Genomic DNA, 21,839 nt, shown 5'->3' with positions numbered 1-21,839 from the left:
AAAAAAACACAGAGAATTCCTTGCTGTGCAAAAAGGTTTCAATAAGCATCAGTGGAGTTTTGCAGTTAAAAAACCTGTATGGGAAGTAATTATGATGCTCTCTATAATTGCCATTTAAAAAAAAATATATAGTCTTGAAGCCTGTGGAAGGTATAACAGACCTAATTAATGCCCACACTGTTTCTCCATAGAAACAAATTTTTTTTGTAATGTAAATGCACTGCATAGAAAATGTTATTGTGCTTAATTTATAGTTTGCCTTTATTTTTTTTTCTTGTTCAGTGGTTCAATGTGATGTATACCTGTCTTCAGGACTGCAAGTTGTGTTGTCATTTCTGAAATGGGGAAAACAATAGTGCATTTCCTGTGTTTTTTAAGTGTTGATGTCAGTTATGATGTAAAGTGTGTTTCCCCATTCAAGAAGTGTGGATGTGTTTGTGCACGTCTGTGTGCACCAATTCATGTTCTCAAGTAGGTGGCTATTTCATTGTTGTGTTTACTCTATGTGCATGGAGTCAAGGTATTATCAGGAGCATTCCTTTCAGCTTTTACAATAAAAGCTGAATCAGAGGCTGAAAACACTGACAAATCTGGAATTTCAGAACATTTCCAGGGACTGATAATTAATGGCACTCAATCAACCCTGCACCTCGTCACTGATGGCTGATTAGAGTTTAGCTAATGAGAAGGCATTCAGACAACAGTCAGGGATTTTTTGATTCAGTTGTCAGTTTGGTTGGGTATCTCTGTGGGTTTAAGTCTGCACTGATATCCCCAACATGCTCTAGAAGAACCCCTGTAAATGGTCAGACTATTTTCTGCTGTCAGTAGTTTTGTGTTTACATATTAAGCTCTGCAGTTAAGGAATCACTACTTTATATGTTTATAAAGCTATATTGCTATCTTTGTTTCTGAAGTGTCTAAAAGAAAGTGGTCTGGCCTCCCAGTAGCACTGAGTGGCAAAAGGGGATTGTTCTGTTCTGTGCTTGGCAATGCTCACCCATTCTAACAGGTCAGTTTAAAGAGTGCTGTTTGCTGAGACACTTCCACTGGATTCAGATTCATCTCAGGGCTGTCCAGTGGAGTGGCAAGAAACAATGGGCGCAAACTGAAACACAGGAAATTCCATTTAAATATAAGAAAAAAGCTGCAAGGGAGATTGAACGCTGAACCAGGTACAGAGGTGTAGTCTTTGTCTTTGGAGATACTCAAATCCTGACTGGATATAGTGTTGGGAAGCCTCCTGTAGTTGACCTTTCTCTCTGAGGTGGAGGTTGAACAACACGATCTCAAGAGATGCTGTCCAGCCTCAGCAAGTCTGTGGTTCTGTGATTTGCTGGGTTGGGACCTAACTGGTTATGCCTGTGCTTCCTGAACAGAGCAGGCTGGGGGACACCACTGAGTGTCTGCAGGCAAAGCTCTGAGCACAGGTGGTGGCTAGGCTTGCAGGTTTATCTCTGAACAGCCCTTAGGTCTTGTCCAAGGGCTGCTGCTGGGAAGTCTGGGCATAACTGGTGTTATAGAACCCTTTCTTTTCTGAGCTGCAGTGGTGATATGATGACAGAGGATTGATCAGACAATAGTCCTGAATTCTTGTAGTTCTTTCACAGTGGGGTTGCAGGAAGTCACCTGATAATCAGTAAATCCAAAGAGTTTGCTAATTCCATATGTTTCTCTGCCAGATTGGTGCTGATAACTGACTTGCATTTCGTAGGTGTGCAGTGCGATCCAAAATCAAGACTTCACTGTTATTGATGACTACTGCACTGGACTGCGAGCTCTTCTTTACCTGAAAAGCATTGAGGAACTTGAAGACTGGAATGGACAGAGTCCTGCAACCATCTGCCATCAGAAAGGAAAACCAGTGCCTAGAATTGCTGATCTGATGGGAAAGGTATGTTGCCATTCCTGTATAATAATACTATGTCTTGGTTTTGAATGTAATTCCGTAATCATTGTATGCAGTTTCTGCTACTTACCTTGATTAATCACTGCTGCTGTCACAATTAGTCACCAAGTCATTTTCCTTCTGAATATTAACAAATATGTAGGCAGCTTAAGACAAATTTGAAATGACTTGATATGGGCTAACATTTTTACTATATATATGATCTCTTCACGTGATTCATAACATCATGTCTTTAAAAGAACTGTAAATGCATTAGAACAAGTTCTGGAACTGCTTGTTTTAATGAAACTTAACTCACTTCAGATTGATCCTAATATTGTGCCAGAAGTTCCTGGGTGTTTCAGCCAGAGTGCAACATTCAGGAGACATGCAAAAACCCTCTTGCACTGGCTCTGTCCAGCTGAGACAAGCAGTCACAGACCAGCTGTTAGTTGGTACACGAGATCGGGTAGGAGTGGTCCTTCAATCACCATACCTGGGCATCTTGCAGTCTTCCATGTGTGCTGATGCCCAAACTCTCTCTAAGACAGGGAAGTTCTAGGTGAGGATTGGTGACACCAGACAATTCAACAAATTCTGCAAAATCATTTCAACCTAGAAAGTCTGTGATGAAATAGGAATGTAAATGATGGTCAGCGTGAAATCCTAACCTCTGGACTGTCTTTCCTCTCTGCTCTAGTAGTTCTGTGCTGCAGAAGCATATTTGGAGATTTTTGACAGATGCAATGGGTTGCAGCTGGCCCAGCCCTGCTCACCCCTCCACCAGGGCACCCGCTGATCCATGCCGAGAAGCAGGGAGGTGTAACTGGCTTCCTGCTGATGCCTGGCTGCCTCCTGCTCTAAGCAAAATACCTGCACAGCAGGGAGGCCAAGCTTTTGTTTCTGGTTACTAGAGGGGATCACTTTGAAGACTGATTTCAGTTATACATCATGCCTATTGATTATCCTTCCAAAAATCTGATGTACGACTGTTGAAAATGTTGTAAAAAGTAAAGAATTACAGAAGAATAGGATTTGGAGTGTCAAACGCCTCCAAATCTCTGCTTATCATTGCTGATGACTGGAATTGGATTTAGCAGGAGATTAGAGACTCCTATATTGTTGTTGTTCTCTGTGGAGCTCTGAAAATTATAACATTACCTTCAAGGAGGAAAGACAATCCTATTCCTAAAGCTCTGGATAATACACTGCTTAACAATAAACCAAGATATAAGCAGTTTCATTTTCATCTACTTATGTTAAGCAGTTAAACCAGGCTCAAAGGGTTATATCTAAACTTCTTTCCTTTAACACCTGTGGAAACTTGCATAGCATTTACAACTCATGTTACAGATTTGTTGTAATTCTTCTTTAAAGCTACACTCAGTGTTCTGTCTTTGTATTACCTTTGTATTTTACTAAACAGACAACCTTTGTCAGAGATGTTTCTCATGTCCTTTTGAATGAGGAAAAGAATTTCTAACTTTTATCCTCTTTTGCTTGTCACTACATCAGTAATTAACTTTTAAAAGGTTGCGTGAAAATGTGCTTTAAGGAAGCATTTAATAATTCAAAAGAATCTTAACTTGAAACAGGTCACATGAAAAAGAATAAAAACAAAGCCCTATGTAATCTTGTGTGGCTGACTCTGTTAGACATTTAAAAGATATACAGAATATAATTGATTGTGTATTTGTATTAACGCTGAATTATATCATTGTAACATTGCTACTAAATAATAGCATTTAAAGTTAAGCAGGCTGCATTGTTGATAAGCTATTGATACATTTTAGGCATAGGCTCAGGATGGCTGTTTGTCCAGGAATGAACATTCAAGGGAAAAGGAAGAAAAATAATATAATTCTGGTAACTGGAAATACCGTGATAAATGATCCTACTAGGGGCAATCAAATACAAAGACTTGATATCATTAATATTTATAATATCCTAATTAGCAAGACTGTGCCTAAGCAGTGTTATTAGTGTAACTAATTATGTTATCATAAACTAAGTTTGCAGTATTGTAGGAATCAGTATTCTTACTTTCATAAATTATTATCAATATTGGATTTCATGTACTCGTGCCTAGTAAATTTAGTTAAGTACTGTAGTTCCATCCCAATTCAAACACAAATATCTAACTTGCTTGGCAGCAAGTCAAAACACATGTTTGTGAGTCTCTTTCTAAAATGAATTCACTAAAAAGTATGTCCTTACTCTCTGTTTGGAACAGAGAAAATAACCATTGATACGTTCTCATCAATAAAATAATGTGTGGGAATGTATATGTTATATATGAACTAAAATGTAGCAGTCTGCCTTATAGAAACCTAAGGAGCTGTACCAATTTGTGTTGGTGTATACCACGAGATGAAATGCAGTTTCTTCAGTAAAACCTCGTGAGAAGCTAAACAGCAAATATGAATGAACATTTGCATTCAAAAAAAAAAAAAAAAAAAAGCAATTTACTGATCTTGTGTAGTAGATTTAAAAATATACGGGAATCATCCTCCTTTTTGTTACAAGATAACTATTATTTTCAAATAGAATCACAGGGATAGGAAGTTCAGACATTTGACATTTTAGTAATAAGGAACTGACGGAGAATTATTTTCACAGCATCAAGAACCATTTGCTTTCTGATTGTATACAAATTCATTGAGCCTCTACCAGTTCTAAATGTATTACAGATTTAGGAGCCAGATATTCTGTTCCCAGATAACTATGTTCATAATGGTATCTGTTTTGATTCACAGTGCAATATTGAATGCTAATGTCTGTATTTTTATGTAATGGTGGACTATTCTTTTTATCATTCATTTTCTATCCTGGTTTCAGCATCAAACAGATGCTGACTGCAGAGTGCTGCCACAGGAGAGTGACAGTGGAGTTTTGTGATGAAATATTGTAGTATTTGATGACCAGAGTAAACCAAAAGATAAATACCTTCTTCTAATGGTACACCTAACCTCAAACTGAAGCTGTCTTGCCATGCAGTCACCGGATAAATGACAAACTGAACAGTTATCACTGTCAGGTGTTACATTTATCGCAACAATTTCCTTCCTAAACAGAGAGAAAACTGAAAGTACTGTGCTAAATAGTGTAATGTAACAAGCAATTAAATAGCAAACATAAAATGCTTTGGCTGAAAAAGAGATTCATGTTGATTAGTATCTGTTCATCCTTCTGCATTAATGAAACTAATACTTCTGATAATTTATGGCCCTTGAAATATCAGAAGCATCACAGCACTGGAAAATATTTTGAAAACATGAGTGCTCTTTTTCTGTATTTCACTGTTGCAGAATCTATTTATTTTTGTATGTAGACCCTAAATTTGTCATCTTTGAGCCAGCGGTATTTATTTTCTGATAGTCTTTTCAGTAGTTTTCTTTCTTTTGCTAACACAGCAGTTGCTGCTGGAGCCGTTGTCCGGGATGTGACCTGTGGTACTACACTGCCTGTAACAGGAGTGAGATTCCTTGCACTTAGAAATGCCAGCCTTACTGGTTTCTAGTCACTGGATGATACAGTTTTCCACAGTTCCACCAATTTTACTCATTCTTTCCTGTGGTTGTAACCATATCCAAAACAGCTCCAAAGAGAGTCCTAGCACAAATGCTGTGTCAGACAACAAAGGTGGCCAAAGCAGAGCTCTGGGCTTCCTCATTGCTTTTCAGATGGTTTATTGAGTTGGGGTTTGGGTTTGTTTTTTTCTGTGGGAGGACCTGACACTTGAAACCTTGGCACAGATGACTGTCATTAATATCAACTCTGAGTCACCTTTGCATGGAACAAAAGTTGTCAGCCTGTCTCAGGTTTAATCTCGATGTGCAAATCTTGATGCTGAGATGAGAGAATGGCAAAGTAAAGATGACACAACAATGCTTCTCACTGACTCCTTCAAGGAAGAACTTGTGTAAAAGCACACTTATCTCAGAATGAATTTAGGACTGAGATCAAGTGCATGATGCAGTCAGGAAGACAGTTAAGATGTAGTGCACACTCTTACAACCCGAAGTTATTAGGGTGGCTGCATAAACCAGAGGAGGGGCACAGTTGGTCTCCTTACAATACGAAATTAATCGAATTACGTTTTAGAATAATGTACATGAGTTTCTCAGGAACATGACCAGGAGCGGTAAAGATAACTCTCTTCTCATTAGGTATCTGAATAAGGTCTAGTATTCCCAGAGGTGCAGTTTGATCCCCTGTGTGTCTCACTGTCTCCCCTTGTCTGTTTGTTAGAGGACTCTTTTATTAGTTGCTCGCTGATCTTAATCCTGAGAGCTGAAGTGATTATGTCCCAGAAATGCACTGGTGTCAGCCGGTGACCACAGAGGTGGCACAGTATGTCTGTAAAAACTTCCATTGATGCCAGCTATAAAAATCATACGTTATGCTGCCATACATGCCAGGTAGCTAAACAAAAATCTGGCCATGTATTCAGTTGGTAGGTGTAGGTTTATAGGAAGAGAGAAATATATATGGATGTTTCATACTTTGCTTTCAGCACCAGGAGTTATGAACAGGTGAACTTTGTTTAATCATGTTGAAATGATAAAAAAAAAATAAAATAACAAAAACTAGTAATTTAAACATCTTTATTCCAGAAATATACAAAATCCCAAATGAACTGTGGGTAGTTCTGAAGTGTTAAGGGTGTGCTGTACTAAAAATGTTAAAATTGTATCTGATAAAAACACATTTATAGACAGTGGCTTTGTTCATCAGACAGATAGAGAATGATGCTGTACAGGCACAGTCTATGACTTCAGTGAAATGTCATCACCTTAAATTTAGCAACCATCTGATTTTCTTCTTTAATGGACTTTCCATTGGTACAGACTTCCCATTTAGACTAAAATACTCATTTCCTACAAGTTATCTGTGGGTACTAAAATCTGAGTCTTCTGAACAGGATAAACCTGCTAAATTCTAGCTGCACTGCAGTTAAATCTAAATAGTATTTTGTATGGCATATTCTTCAATATCCCTGACTACCATCACTGAGCAGAGGTTGTCACCTTTTTTGGAAGTGCTCCTTGTTCTTTAGGAAAGATTTGCCCAGTATGTAAAGAACTTTGCCTTGTTTCCAACATTGCATTAAAAAAAGGCAGAAAAAATGGTTTTTGTGGCTGGAAATACAGACTGTTTAACATATGTTGATATGAAGATTGTAATAAGATAATTAACATTGGGTGGAAAAAACATTTTCCTGTATTCTATAACCAGTTCTGAAGAAGAGTCAGAGGGGAAGAAAAATAGCTTTAAGCTGTGGTGGATTGACCCTGGTTGGATGCCAGGTACCCACCAAAGTGAGGCTCAGGGATTGAGATAAGGACCCAGAGAGATCACTCACCCATTATCTTCAGGGGCAAAACAGACTCAATTTGGGCGTATTTAAAATCAAGGCAGGATAATGGGAAGTTAAACAAATCTTAAAAACACCTTTTCTCCCACTCCCCAGATCCTTTCCGGGCTCTTCTTCCTCCCCTAGTGGCACAGGGAGATAGGGAACAGGGACTGTGGTCAGTTCTTGACACGTTGTTTCTCCCAGTTCTCAGGGACAGGAGTCCTTCCACTGATCCCTGGATCAGTGCAGGATCCCTCCCATGGAAGACCAATTCTCCCCGGACTTCTCCAACATGAGTTGTCCCCATGAGCTACAGTTCTTTGTGAGCAGCAGTTCTGTGGGGTGCAGTCCTTCAAGAACAGGCTGCTCCAGCATGTGTCTCCCACAGGCTCACAGATCCTGTCAGGGAACCTGCTCCGGCGTGAGCTCCTCTCTCCATAGGTCTGCAGGCCTGTTCCAGCATGGGATTCCTACAGGCTCACAGCCCTCCCTCAGGCATCCACCCACTGCAGTGTGAGTCTCCTCTGTGGGCTGCAGGTGGATCTCTGCATCCCCATGGACCTCCAAGGGCTGCAGGGGCACAGCTGCTTCACCGTGGTCTGTACCAGGGGCTGCGGGGGAGCCTCAGCTCTGGCACTTGGAGCACCTCCTCCCCTCTCTTTGGGGGAACCTTCTAACAGCTTCTCACAGAAGCCTCTCCTATAGCTCCCCTGCTACCAAAAGCTGGCCTCACAAACCCAACAGAGCTGTTTGATCCTCCTTCCCATTAGCTAAACCTCGGACCTGAAATACGGCTTTCAGCCAGACAAAGCCTTTTAAGTATAAGGCAGTATTGATCAAGAAACCTCTTAGTTTAGGATATTATGGGAACTTGCATCAGCACACTCTGGCTGCAAATGCTTGTTGGGTTGCCCAAAAATAAGGCTCTGCCAAAATATGTCTGCACCATTATCTGCAGGCAGATGAGGAAATAAGTCCTTTCCTTCTGCTCCCCACTTAGCCTTCCAGCTCCTCACCTGATAATGGAAGGCTTCAGGTGAGAGGCTGGTGGTTCTCTGTGGGGTATCACCAGCAGAGTTCTGGGGAGCGCCAGCAGAGCAGACTCTGCACTCCGCTGCACAAGTCGTATTTACCAGGCTGGCTGCCATTGGTGAACCTCCCAGCCTTTCAAGCTGAGTTCAATTATGAGTCTGACAAATTTGTAGGAAAAAAAAGGACCACTTTAAAATCTTTTCTTTCCTAATTGTTCTATTATGGAAGTTTATGTTGTGATTACCTACAGCACTGTTTCTCACAGAGCAGGTTATGTAAAATGTATCTTCCCTAACGGTGAAGCCATATGCAGTAGAAATGTATAAAGCAAAAGGAGCTAGGACTATTAAAGTGTATTTAAAGTACTTTAATCTTTGTGGGGTTTATATGTACTAGATGCTAAATTTGCTTTGAGCATGGAGTTTAAAGTTTCAGATGCACAGGCAGTAAATGTGGTTATTAAGAAAACATGTATTCACGTTAACTCCTTGGCTGTGGCATTTTTAGTGCATTCACTGCTGGCAGTGGACATCAAGCCAGGAAAATCCAACTCCTGATGCAAAAAGATTTAAAAAAAAAAAAATCCAGGCACTGCCAAAAATACATAATTCTTTTTTTGTACTCTGCAGTTTGTTTTACTTAGGGAAGCAGCCTGGTCATACCCTGCAGCATGCATTCATTACAGTGATCTTTGACTGGCAGATGCAGAGTAATAAGATGCATATTTTAGTGCTTATTATAATACCCTGTCCAAAAACAACTTGACAAATTTGTGATTTCGACAGTATCTCATTTTGCTGGCTGCAGTGCTCTGTGATTGCCTGGTCCACGTGGCTTCCAGATTATGCATACCACCAATACTGCTCATTAAAATGGCCACAGTTCACCAGTTTCGGTAGCTTGGAACGAACTTGGAATGAATTATTATACAACAAAGAGGCTGCTGTCATGCAGAACAAAAGACAAGCAAAAGAGAGCTTCGGCTTAATGAGGCTAAGTGAGTGTCTCCCCTGCATCACCAGCTACTTGACGGCCTTTGAGCATGGATTTTTTTCTCCACAGGCCAAAACCTTTGGTCTATTATTTTGTGTTTATGCACCTTGAGGCTAATATACATTTTAATATGCTGCACATGGAGAAAAAAATCAGCCATTAGATTAGAACATGTGCACTCCCTGTTAAGTTAATGACAGCCGAACATAGAGATAAATTTAGGTTTTCATATTTAATTATAGCACAGTGCAGTACGTTTAGCAAGGATAAATTGCACTATTATTATGCTTCATTTTTTTTGACATCTTTTCATATTAACCATGCACACTTACCCCCACTTCCTCCCCAGTGTCACACATAATGTCTCTGTGCATCATCCTTCTCTAACACCATTAATTTTTTATTCTGTACAGTTGTATATGTATTGTTGTATTTGTTACTTAGGATTAGCTTGCTGGCTGGATAAAACCATTCAAAACAGCCCTTGTGTTAGGTGATCTACATAGGCAGTAGAGACAGAAAAGATATAAAAAGAACTGGCTTGTGTGGCCAGAAATGTCTCCTTATTCTGCTCCCAGATTAGGGTTCCCAGCCCTTCTTCCCTGGATGCTTTCAGTGTGGTGTACACTATCTGACTGCAGAGGAGTAGCCTCTTTCTCAAGGAACTGAATTGGAAAAACCAGAGGAATAGTGTGTGGAAGGTTAAATGAGTTCTAAAGCGGATTGCAGTTGGATAATATTCATATGGAAGATGGTGATGTTAATATAAAATGCCTCTGTATAAGAACTAAACCAGGTCCAGTGTTTTAGGTAGTATGTTGCATTTTTACATGTGTTACCTCTGTCAAAGCTGTTGCTCCAAGATTGGCATCAGGAATTAGACCAGACATCAGCCTTATTTAAGATAATAAGAAATTAAACATAGAGGCAGGCTGGCATGCAATTCAGTCTTTGAGTGTTCTTATCATGTTTAATGTGAATATTTGATAGTTTCTGTGCTGCCATGGATTTGATGGTGATGCTGGACTGTTTTTTATTACCTGAGAGAGCTTTAAGATTTGCTTTCAGCTCTGGTCCGAGCTATTCATGTAGCTGTAGTTTGTGAAATATATGTTTGCATGCTTCACAAAATTAAGGAAATACTGCTATTTTCCAAAGTGGATTAGAGCAGGTAATAACTCACAGGAAGAAGATTTTCCTCCTCCCGCTGTGTGTATAAGCAAGCAGAAGATATTATGCTACAGGCTTATTCCTAGATTATTCCTTATTGGATAGTTGTTTCGTGACAAAAGACACTGTGGCTTGATGACCAGAGGGTCATGACAGGAATAATAATCACCATATGAAAGGGTGTCTGGATCTGGGTGATAAAGCATTCCTCATCACAATCAGTCAGCACTTGCTGGTGCAAGAATTTTCCTCAATGGCAGAGATCAGCTTTTTCATATTCATTGAGAGCAAATCGGTATCTCTCTCTTCCTCTCCCTCTCCTCCCTCTTTCTCCAACCTTCAGTTCTGTACCAGCATTTACTGCCGAAGAATATTTTCTTTGTCAGGTGAAGACAGATTTTGGGGATGTTTAGGATGCTGCAGTATTTGTGGGATTAGTGTTAGTTGCAGAGCCTTGCTCTTTGTGTCCTCACTGAGTAAAGCTCAGGTCAGTGATGATTGATAGCTAATTGTCTGCAGTTCAAGCACTAGAAAATGGGTTGGCAATTAATTTATGTGTGCCAAACTCTTCTCCCTGATTTTGTAAGTGCAGATTTTGATGCAAATTGCATTCATGAAAGCAAGGTTGTGGCTTTCAAAATGTAAGCTATAATTACTAGTCTGAGAACCTGATGATACTAAAATCTTCCTCTAGAATCTACCCCTAGTGAGAGAAGACATTTATTAACAACATTGTGTCTTTCTAAGCAGTACTTCTAACCATCTTTTAATTCATTAAGCCCTGATAAAATGCTTGATATTGCATGAGATGTAGTCTTATGAAGTTGCAGGCTGTATCCTACAGACATCCAGGTGGCTTAGAAATATCTGTGCAATCAGAAAGGCCTCTTCTCTGTTTACAGGTAGCTATTATTAGTAAAACCTGCTTTTATTTATGTGTTCCCATTTTGTTTATGGTTCTAGTCACAGACACACATACTGATGTGCAGGACTTGGACTTCTACCTTCTGAAAGAATCAGTATCCCTTTAAGGTTCTCATCTAAGAAATCTGTTTATTTGGGTGGCAAGGTACTCTGTGGGCCACAATGTCCAAGCAAGTAAAGTGTAAAATTAAGTAGGTGGTATTGGTCATAGACAGCAGACTTAGAATTAATTTTCAGTCTGTTTTCCAAGTACTCTTTTATTCTTATGCTGGTTTTGAGAGGAAATTTGCAAGAACATGTCTTAATTCTCTTATGAACAGATTTGGCCCATAAGAATAGCCTCAAGTGTAGTGGCATGCACGTATATATGAGAAGTATAGAAGGAGTTATTTATGGGGAGAGGCTAAAGAAGCTAGAAGTCCTAAAGTGTCCTGCTGAAATGATGCATGTAAACATAAGAGGTGCAGAACTCAGTGATATACAAATATTTGAAGTTTGCAATCAGTGAAGAAAGCAGGATTTTCTGATGTAGAGTGAAAACTCAACTGAGAGTGATGAATTGAATTAGGGGGGGAGGGAGGGGAATGTGTTCAGGATAAGTAGGAGAAAAACTATCCTGATTGGAAGAAAAGTGGTTTTGTAGAAGTGATGGAGGTTTCCTGCTGAGCTGCCGAGATTAAAGGTGGGGAGGACTTTTAAAACTTGAATGCATGGAGTCTAATGGAAGTACTGGTGGGAGAAATTTTGGGTTGCTAGGACTATGTGCTGGACTTGCAGACTTTTCTTGTCTAGCACAGCTAGACCCTTGCCTTTTCCAATGTTCTGGCTGCACAACAGAGGCTACCCATGGAAGCCACCAGATCCTTATAAAGTGTTCAGACAGTGGCTTACTGTAAGTCACTGGAGCTATAAGTATCTAATAGTATGCAATTGAAATGTCTTTCTGCTTAAAGAGTAACATCAGACTTAAGGAACATGATTACGACCTTTCCCATTTCCTTTATTTTTATTGCTATAGGAAGCCCTTGAAGATTTTTCTGTAGTCTTGAACAGTTTTGATTCAGCCATGTGTGTTTTAGCAGTCGAAGCTGTAATTCCTGAGTTTTTTATAGACAAATGGACTAAAAATGTCTTTCTGTTCCTTTGTCCATGAGCCATACATTGGCACATGACAACTGTCCCCAGTACCTGATGGAGCTGGTGGCACGCCATTTCTATATGGAAAAGTTGAGAAGAGAGATTTCTGCACTCTGCTGACCTATTCATGCTGAACAAAACTCATTAAGGCCCAAGAACTGTGTTTGGGCTGTTCCAGGGGAAAATTACAGCCAGCCTGTAATTTGTTGCTCCACACTGGGGCTCTGTAATAGTTTGAAGTGGCCTGGCAAGAATTTTATTGATTCCTTGGGATCTCATTCAGGCTGATTGAACTTGGGTGCTCTGATGGTGGATGTTTAAGAACACCTACCCTAGCTGTTATTAAGAAGGTGGGTCTAATCCTCACGCAGGTAAGACCTTGTTTGCCCTTCATTCAACTCAGCAGACAAGCTTTAATGAAATAGCTCCTTCCATAATTTACCATGGCTGTGGTTTTGATTTCCACACTTGTAACTATCCAGTGTAGGTAAGTCAGTACATAACCCATATATTGGTCAGGATATGTCACATTATATATCTGTTCTTTCCTTAAATATTTTGTGTCTTTCGTGTTTGACTGCTTGGAATAATTAATACATTCTTTTGTATTACTATGTTGTATTTTTTCCAAGTTGGTGATTTATTTATATAAAAGCCATACAATCCCTTGTTTTATATGTTATGTCTGGATTCATGAGAAATGCAGACATATCACTAAAATACAGGGGATAATTTAGATTCATCAGGACAAGGTTTTGAAGTTGAGTTTGAAGTAGTTGAAGTCCAGAACCTATAAGCTACAATTGTATTTATTTATATTAACCATCATTACAGCATATAGCATTATATCCTAGCTGCTAATCATTACTTAATATTTTCTTTATATTTACTACTACTACTGCAGCTAATAGTAATATTAAGTATATGCCAAAAGGCACATTTTCCAACTCCAAACCAAAAGTCTAATCTAGTCTCTCCAGCAAAAGTCTCTCTAGTCTCTTTTTCCTTGCCTTTACTGAGCCTTCTTTCAAATGCTGAGCGCTTCTGACATTTTGAAATGTCATTTCAAAATTTTCCATTTGTAAATTGACAACCAGAAGACTCATTGTAAACACAGAAAGCTCTCTAAGCACAAACATGTCTATATTTTCCCTTTTACTAAAAATGTATCACCAAACTGTAAACAGCTCGCATATCATTTCCATTAGGAAAATTGATATTTTGAAGCTTCTAAAGTTACCAATTAAAACAGGAGCAATCCGAAATCCTTTGGTGACTGTGGAATGAGTGTGCCTTTTGTAGCCACCATTTCCAAAGGAGCACAGCCTCAGGGCCATTTTGGTTGGTGCAGAAGAGGACTAATAAATGCCTCACACTTCAGAACTGCCCTCTCTTTGTTCACAACAAAGTCATCATCTTTCATTTGATAGACTGCAGCCATTTTCTTATCAATTCTGTCATAGCTTGGTTTTGACCTGGTCTGTGGGTGAGCTTTTGTGCCTACTGCTGGATTTGGGACTTATTTACCAGGATAAAGCAGATGGAGGAGAAATGGTATTTACATTTTTCCACAGGACCTAATTTATTTCTCTGTTGTTTATTGCTGGGTTATTTTTGTCTGCGTAGCGTGAATAGTTTGCAAAGGTATTTATAACAACATCTCACTGATCAACATGCAGTCTGAGAATCTTGAATGTCTGCCTCTCTGTCTCCATTTAAAAAAAAACCATTTGCTCTCCGTCCAGACTGTGTCTTTAGTTGCCCAGTTCCTAAATGGCAGTTTTGGAGGGGATGCCTCTGTTTTTGACCACTGTTCTGAGTACTGGCTCGTAATTCAGCACACACTGGGAATATAATTTTTAATGCTTCAGCACACACTGGGAATATAACTTTTAATGCAGAATTGAGCATTTATTGAGATGTATTTAGGTGAAATCTTAACATAGTCTGTTGTAAGACTCTAACTCTCCAAATACCGTCCCCAGCCCATCCACGGAGAAAGGTCTCAATGTAAAGTGTCTGACTGGGTGAGCTGCCCTTAGGATTCTCCAGCACAAGGGCTGAAGTGCCTGACCATAAGCATTGGCCAGGATATGCATGATTGCTACTGTGAAAAGGAGCGTGCCACAACATAACTTTCAAGCACTGAGAGGTTGTACACTGTTATCAGTCCGGTACAAGATAATTCCATAAAGCAACTGCGGTGAAAACTTGGAGACTCAAGAATTACATTCAAAATCTGAGCTCATAACCGTAGTGTCCCTGCCTCAGTCCCATAAGGGTACTTTAATTTTCTTCCTGTCTTGCAGCTCATAAATGTGCTTCTTTTGAGACCACACCCCAAATGCTGTTGGAAAAGGGCTGTAAAGTTTTATAGATATATTTGAGGGTATTATAAAAGTATAATAAAGTAAAAATACTGCAAAGAAATAGAAGTTATTGAACAACTGGATTTAAATTTTAGGCTAGGGATTGTTTTATTGCGTATGGGTTTTACTTGGCTTTTACAGTCATGAAGGAATAGAAATTTTTTTGGAATTAAGAAAATTAAGAATTTTGATTTTAATGCACTGATTGATTTTAATGTAACAATTTGTTTCAATGTACTGGTAAACATTTGCTTGAACAAATAATTTCAGTATATCGCTGAAGACTATTCTTAGTTCAGTTCTGACATTTACCTATTGAAAATGTTTTACTTGATTTTTAGGGAGATATTTCTAGATCAGAGATGAAATTATTTGCTCACACAAATTCAAATGTTAAGTAATTAAGTAGCGTTGAAATGAAGGTAACAGTACAATAATGGTGGTGAGCAAACTGCAGATACTTTGTTTAATCTGAAATCAGTAATACCCCAAAATATGTTCACTTTCTCTGAAAACCTGGCAGAGAAAACAGCACAATTGTCCTCAGCAGTGCTGCTGTCTTTGTATAGACCAAATGATCATCTTGAAGGCAAAGGAGGACAGCAGGAAAGTCTGCTGCCTCGATGAGTACCAAAGCTTACCTACATTCTCACAGACAGGAGTTTCTGAAATGTAGAGTTCTCATTTTAATTCATGAGGATTTTTCCCCTCCAAAATCAGCTGGAGTTTGAGACATTTGAGCTTTTCCCATGGTCTCTCACTTTATAAGAAATACTTGCAAAGAAGTTCAAAATATTTCCAGGTTTTCTCTGCCACAATAGCTCCACAGTGGCTGTTCCTGGCCCTCCATACCCCATTTGCCACCCTGTGCCCATCTGGGAGGTGCTCTACAGCATAAACTCTGCCCCAAACCATGAACCCTGCAGTGGGGAGACCCAATAATCCTCCTGGCTGTGTCCTGGCCACTATGTGTGACAGGCAGGACAGCCGTGAAAATTTTATGTTGTGGTGTTTGTCTGGGCTTAAGTTCTTGAGGAATTTTTGTAAGATAATATGTGGCTTAGTGATCTACTCTGGAACCAAGCTGCGAGTTGTGAAGTGAGCTCAGCCAGAAAGTTCAACTTTATTTGCGCCCCTGATGGTTTTATATGCATAAGAACAGCAAGACTTTTTAAAAGGCCGTTGGAAATTTTTACTGTGATCTATTATAGCTGATGTATCTTAAATTATTCTTCAACCTTATCACAGCAATCAGGAGCTTCAAATAAGGGTTGAAATGTGCTTTGCTTTGCTTTGCTTTGCTTTGCTTTGCTTTGCTTTGCTTTGTCCTGCTACAGGAGCATGTTCTCTCCAACTTGAAAAGAGTAGGAAATCTTTCAAGACATACTGAAATACAGCATGAAACTCAGTGTCTGTATCTGGTCTTCATGGGGGATACTTGAAAGAAATTGGATTATTTTCCAGGGGGAACTTATGGCAGAGTGTTTGTGTATAAATTAACAGCTATGAAAGTGGTAAATTGTGACATCAATTTCATTCTTAGTTCTGCTTTGCATTTCTATAGAAGGATTTATTGTTACTGTGATTTACCTTCTACTAAGAGGTAAAAGAATGGAAAGTATGAAGCAGCAGTTCTCATTATCTTCTAGAAAACTTCAGCTTGTTTAAAATGCTGCAGCATGTTTGCTCAGGGGCTTAAGTTGGTGTGAGCGCACGAGGCCATCCTCCCTCCATTTTCTAGGCTGGATTTCCAGCATTTTCCAACCGAGCGTTCAGCTGTAAGGTTCAGCGCTCACTGAAGGAAAGATCTGTCTTCCATCTCAGGTGAAGCACTGACCTCCTTTGTTGCCTCCACTTATTTTTTTTCTTTTTCTCCCTGGCTCCCTGCATGTGCTGGCAATGAGGAGTGGTGGTGATGGTGTGGAAGCCCCAGATGAGCCATCCAGGCACAGAGCAGCAAGCAGTGCTTGGCTCTTTTCCTTAACACTGTCAGTGAAAAGATCCTTTGTACCTTCTGTGCTGAAACCCCAGGGAAGACTACACTCCATGACTCCTAGCAGTCACTCCTTGGCTTGCTGGATTTTCAGCAGCACGCTTTTTATAATAGTGCTGTGTAAGGTGGCTGGACTGGCTATGGGGCACATACACAGCTGTGGAACAAGCTCTCACGGGACCTCGGACTCAGGCAGTGTCTTTGCCTTTCATCCTGGCAGTAAAAGACACTTTTCCACCTTTACCTTCTCTGTGCAAAAGTGTATCTATGTTTTTACAGGAAGGAAATTTTTAAAATCTTAACCAAAACCAAGCAGCCCGTCCCATACCCAAAGAAGGAGAATGAGAGAGCAGGTGAGATGTGCAAGATACGTGGAATTCATCAGTTAAGAGACACCGCTGGGATATTTTAATGATGAAGGTGGCATGAAACCTTTGCAAGGGAAGGCAACAATGGGAAACAAGTGTCCATTTTATCTGGTTTCTTTTTTCCTCTGAAGCAGGCACAGAGACACTGAGAAGCAGGCCCATGGAACCTAATTAAATACTGAAAGGAAATAAAAATGAGCTCACAGTTCTGTTCCCGAGACTCATGCCATGAATATTCAGTTTGTATTATTTTCAGAAAAACATAAGACATTATAATTCTCAAGATGTTTCTAATTCTTGAAGAGGGAAACTGGTGCCTAGGCTGGTCTTTAAATATGATCCATACTCTCAGTAGTGTCACTAGGACCTGCCAAGTGTTTGACACAGATCAGTTTTGTTGTTACAAAAAAAGGGTCAGTGGATCCCTCAAACCTACTCATTTCTGTTGGGGAAATGTTTAAAGACTTTAAAACAAAGTTTTCTTAAGGGATAAACAATTGATAGCAAATTATATTAAAGAAGCTGGAAGCGATCATCAACAATAAAATTTTAAGCAGTTATTTCACTTAGAAAGGAGAATTAAATCAAAATAATATGATTTTATGATCTGTCTGTACCAGTATCAGTGTCCCTAATATCAATAAATTGCCAAAAAGAAAACTCTGTAGCATCCTGAGATTGCTTTGTTTCCTAATTATGACTACAACAGCATTTTAAAGAGTGTGAAAGGAGCCCTGTGTGGTGTAAGATAGCCATAGAATGTACAAACCATTTATTTCTGGTGCAGGAACTTGCTTCAAGACTAGGTTGAAGACACAGCTCATTCTTTGTCTTATGTTGCAACATTGTTCATTTTGCTGGTTTTTTTGAAGCTGTAATTGTACTTCTCCAATTTTGGGGGAAAGAAAAAAAAAATAAAAAAGAGGTGTTCTTAAATGTTAAAAAATGCAGTGATACCTGTGATAAATAAGTCATACATGACACACCTTTTATGATTAGCATTAAGCTTTCTCTCTAGTTCCACAAAGGCCCTTATGACAGAGAATAGCATTTTTTTGAAACTATTTGGATGTTACACTGTTCCACTTCATTCTGCCTGGGCACTGACATCAGAAGTGATTAGATTCCTATAGGCGCCTAACTTCAGAAAGGAGAGAAATGTCTGTACTTCCAAATTAAATGTGCCCGGGAATATTCCTAGGTGCTCAGGCCAGCTGGCACCAAGCAGCCTGTGCCGATGATCAGAAGCTGTTAGTCTCCGAAGCAGGTTGGCTGCAGGCAGACTGCCTGCTGGGAATGGCTCCTGGAGCATGCTGACTTCCAAAGCCTCTCCAGGAATTGCCTGGGACACTGATAGTCAGCACAAGCCAAAAGCAGGCAAAAAATGCTGTAACGCTTTGTTATGGCAGATGAAAACATCCTTGTGCCCAGGAACGTTCCCAGACACTGATTTACTACTGTGGATATAGAGAGTATCTTGCAAAAGACTCTGAAGGAAAAAAAAGACAAGTAATGGCAGTATGTGACGGGCATGAAAGATAGACAGATGGACACAGAAATGAGCTCTATTAGAACTTAGTGAAAATTGCCCTCAGAAAAGGAGCTTTAACAGCCTGAGGCTCCAAAATCAAGAAAACCAGTCAGAAATTTTAGAAAATATCCAGAAATATCTAAGATAAAACAGGATGTGATGTAATGTAATGATATAAATGTGTGACTATAATATACCTATCTTTGTATGGTGTGACTAGTATATATGTGTTATCCAAGTACCGGTGGTCTGAAGAAACGGTAACTTCCTGTCTTTCCCGAAGCTATAAAGCAGCCAACCCGTGAGTGCTTTGCATCCCACAGGCTGAATTCAGTTTGTAGGTGGGACAAGGTTGCAGTGGTTCAAATGAGAGCACACAGAGTTTCTGTTTATGTTAAGGAGCAGTGCAGACAAACAGGGCAGATAGGGACAGGGTTGTGAAATGGTTGATGCTGCAGACTGGTGTCCATACTGTGTGCATCCCAGGTTTTCTTAGTGACTTCTAGCTCTTGTCTTCTCTCATGGGCTGAATGCCCATTAGCAGCTGAAGCTCATGTCAGCTGCATCCCTGGAGCACATACTCAGGTTTCATTTATCAAAAGTGAAATGCAGTTTGTGCTCTCTGCAGCTGTGCTGCCGTAAGAAGTGAGGTGCGGCGTGTGGGGACAAAGAAGAGATTCACGTCAAAGGCATGCTCTCGTCTGAACTAAACCATGAGTGCAGAGCTCATGCAGCAGCACGGCAGCAGTGCAGGGCTCCTGGGCACAGGCTGAGGCCACCAGTGGAGTAGAGACAAGCCCTTAACTGCCCAGAAAAGGTTTGCATAGACAAGGAAAAATTCCGTTCAAACATAAATGCATTAGCACAAAGCAGAGAAGAGAAATCGACTGGTAATTGTCTCACTTATGGGATTTTTTGCATTGGCAAGAAGATTGTTTTGCCAAAGCTTGCTTGCAGTAGCAAAAATGAAACAATTCACCCCATCAGGAAAACAAACTGACTCAGAAAACATAACTTTACTCATATCTGGCTTTGATGCACTACACAAGAGCAAAAATAAATTTTCGGTGCCGTTTGCAGAAGCATGAACTTTAAACTAAGAGCAGCAGCATTAAGGCAGAGAAGAGTCTGAGTGCCAGCTGGATAGTTAAAACATCAGTAAATACTAGACAGCAGAGACTTTGTTGGCATTTTCTGGGAGTCTAAAACTGCTGACAAAAATGTACAGCATAGAAACAATCAAAAATGTACATGTTAGAAACAATCAAAATACCAGCAGGACAGTGCTGATTACCAAAAAAAGCTGAACAAATTAAAATATCAGGAAGTATAGATAACTCACAAATACTCTCCTTTTAACTAAATAAAGTGAATGAATGAAAGAAGCATGTGATGAAACTGGGGCAGACAATTCATAAAAGTTACTGACAAAGAGTCAGAAAACTTAGCTGAACTAGGTAGCACGCTCTAAGAGCCCCTGTAGCAAAGTATTTACCTGGTGTTTTAAAGGTCTGGGATGTCTTCTAGGCAAAGAAAAGCTGAAAATGGACATAGCGATGCAACCAGGAGGGCACTTAATTGACAGAATGTCCTCAGCACTCACAGAAAAAGCATTAAGGCAAGTGAAAGTAAGGAGAGTGTGTCTCATTGCTGAGGTTTTCCAGAGCCACAGGTCAGATGGGCAGCCAGCCAGCTGTAGAGAAGATGGGAAGCTGTACATATGCATAGTCTTTTAGCAATTTAACAAGGCATTACACAGACCTGCAGGTGGTACTACGCTTTCCATCTTAAAAAACTCTTTTCAGTTTCTGATGGAATATTAATACATTTGCAAAAGTATTAGATTTAAGAATTACAGACTGTAACTACCCCAGTATCTTTTGAGCACCCCTTAGTGTGGATACCAGTGGAAGAAAATGCAATTTGATGTCAAAACTGTGGTTGAAGAATGCCAACAGTATCAGCAAGAACTAATGGAGCTGGCTGGGACCACTGCCATAGTTGTATAGGTGTAGAAACAGAACAGCAAAAGCTGATCATGATTACATTCTCATCTACCTGCTTGAAATGGCCAAGGCAATAAATCTAAAATGAAATAAAATGAGATGAAATTGCATTTGACTCCTGGAGCACTGGGATAATTGCTGACCTCCTAAAGGCTATTACCAAGCTCCTAAAAAGTAAAAACCATGCAGGATAGATCCACACCTGAAAATGTCAGTTTGAAGATTAGTGGGATTCATAAACCATCTCACAATACCTTTCCACGCTTTTCAGATCTGTACAGTCTCCTGAGGTGATTACTAAACAAAAGCATGCTATGAATACAACTGCTGTAATTTGCTGGAGACCTTTCCTGCATAAAGGAGCTGTACAAATACCCCACGGTGCAGCACGTAAATGCTGAGGCTATTACATTGCACAGGGCAGGGCAGGGGTGTGAGGCGCACACGGGGCACAGCCCCTCCAAGGAGGCTTGTACATCACCAGCAGTGCAGGAGCAGTCCAGCTGGAGTCACGTGGGCAAGTAAAAACATCAGTCCTTATTGTTCTAAGGGCTGGAAACTGTGTGAGTACAAAGTGGCCATCAATTATTAGAAAGGATTTTATAAAGCCAGAACTAGCACTCCCTCAGTAACCACAGCCCGTAGCGACCTGCCTTGCTCAGCATCTGGAAGAGATTGAGATGTACACCCCTGGGTTCTTCTCCAGGCTGCTGTACACAAAATCGGGACAACTGAGCAGTTGCTGCAGATGGTGCAGTCAGGATGCACCACCCAGGATGTCCCAGTATCAAAGTGCTATTGGACATGGTGGGGCCTGGACTCGTTCATTCATACCAATAACCTGGGAACGAAAATCTAATCCACTTCTCATCACTGCTACCACTGTCATCGCCTTGCAGCAAATTGCAGTTTGCCCTGCAGTGGTGTCATGGCTTGTTGGGATTGCTCTGCACACAGAAGGACTGGATACTTGGGAGCAGACTTATGCTCATGTGTGTTCTCTGGAGGCACGAAATGGCCCAGCTTTCCTGAGGAGAAGAAGCAACTCTCTCCAGTGTGGTGACTGCTC

The 21,839-nt window shown here is 40.2% G+C and overlaps 1 protein-coding gene across 4 annotated transcripts in view; it reads left to right on the top strand.

Annotated features, from left to right (window-relative positions):
- The window catches only part of DPYD (dihydropyrimidine dehydrogenase), a 350,974-nt gene that overhangs the window by 304,012 nt on the left and 25,123 nt on the right, over nt 1-21,839 (top strand). For all 4 annotated transcript variants that reach the window (XM_040073309.1, XM_040073306.2, XM_040073310.1 and 1 more), the window contains one exon: nt 1,715-1,894. In XM_040073309.1, the coding sequence (XP_039929243.1) occupies nt 1,715-1,894 (180 nt within the window). The remainder of the gene's footprint in view (nt 1-1,714; nt 1,895-21,839) is intronic.

The sequence above is a fragment of the Hirundo rustica genome, chromosome 9, assembly GCF_015227805.2.
Source record: "Hirundo rustica isolate bHirRus1 chromosome 9, bHirRus1.pri.v3, whole genome shotgun sequence".
Taxonomy (NCBI): Eukaryota; Metazoa; Chordata; class Aves; order Passeriformes; family Hirundinidae; genus Hirundo; species Hirundo rustica.
Note: the sequence above shows the minus strand (reverse complement) of the source record. Positions and strands in the feature narration are given on the sequence as shown.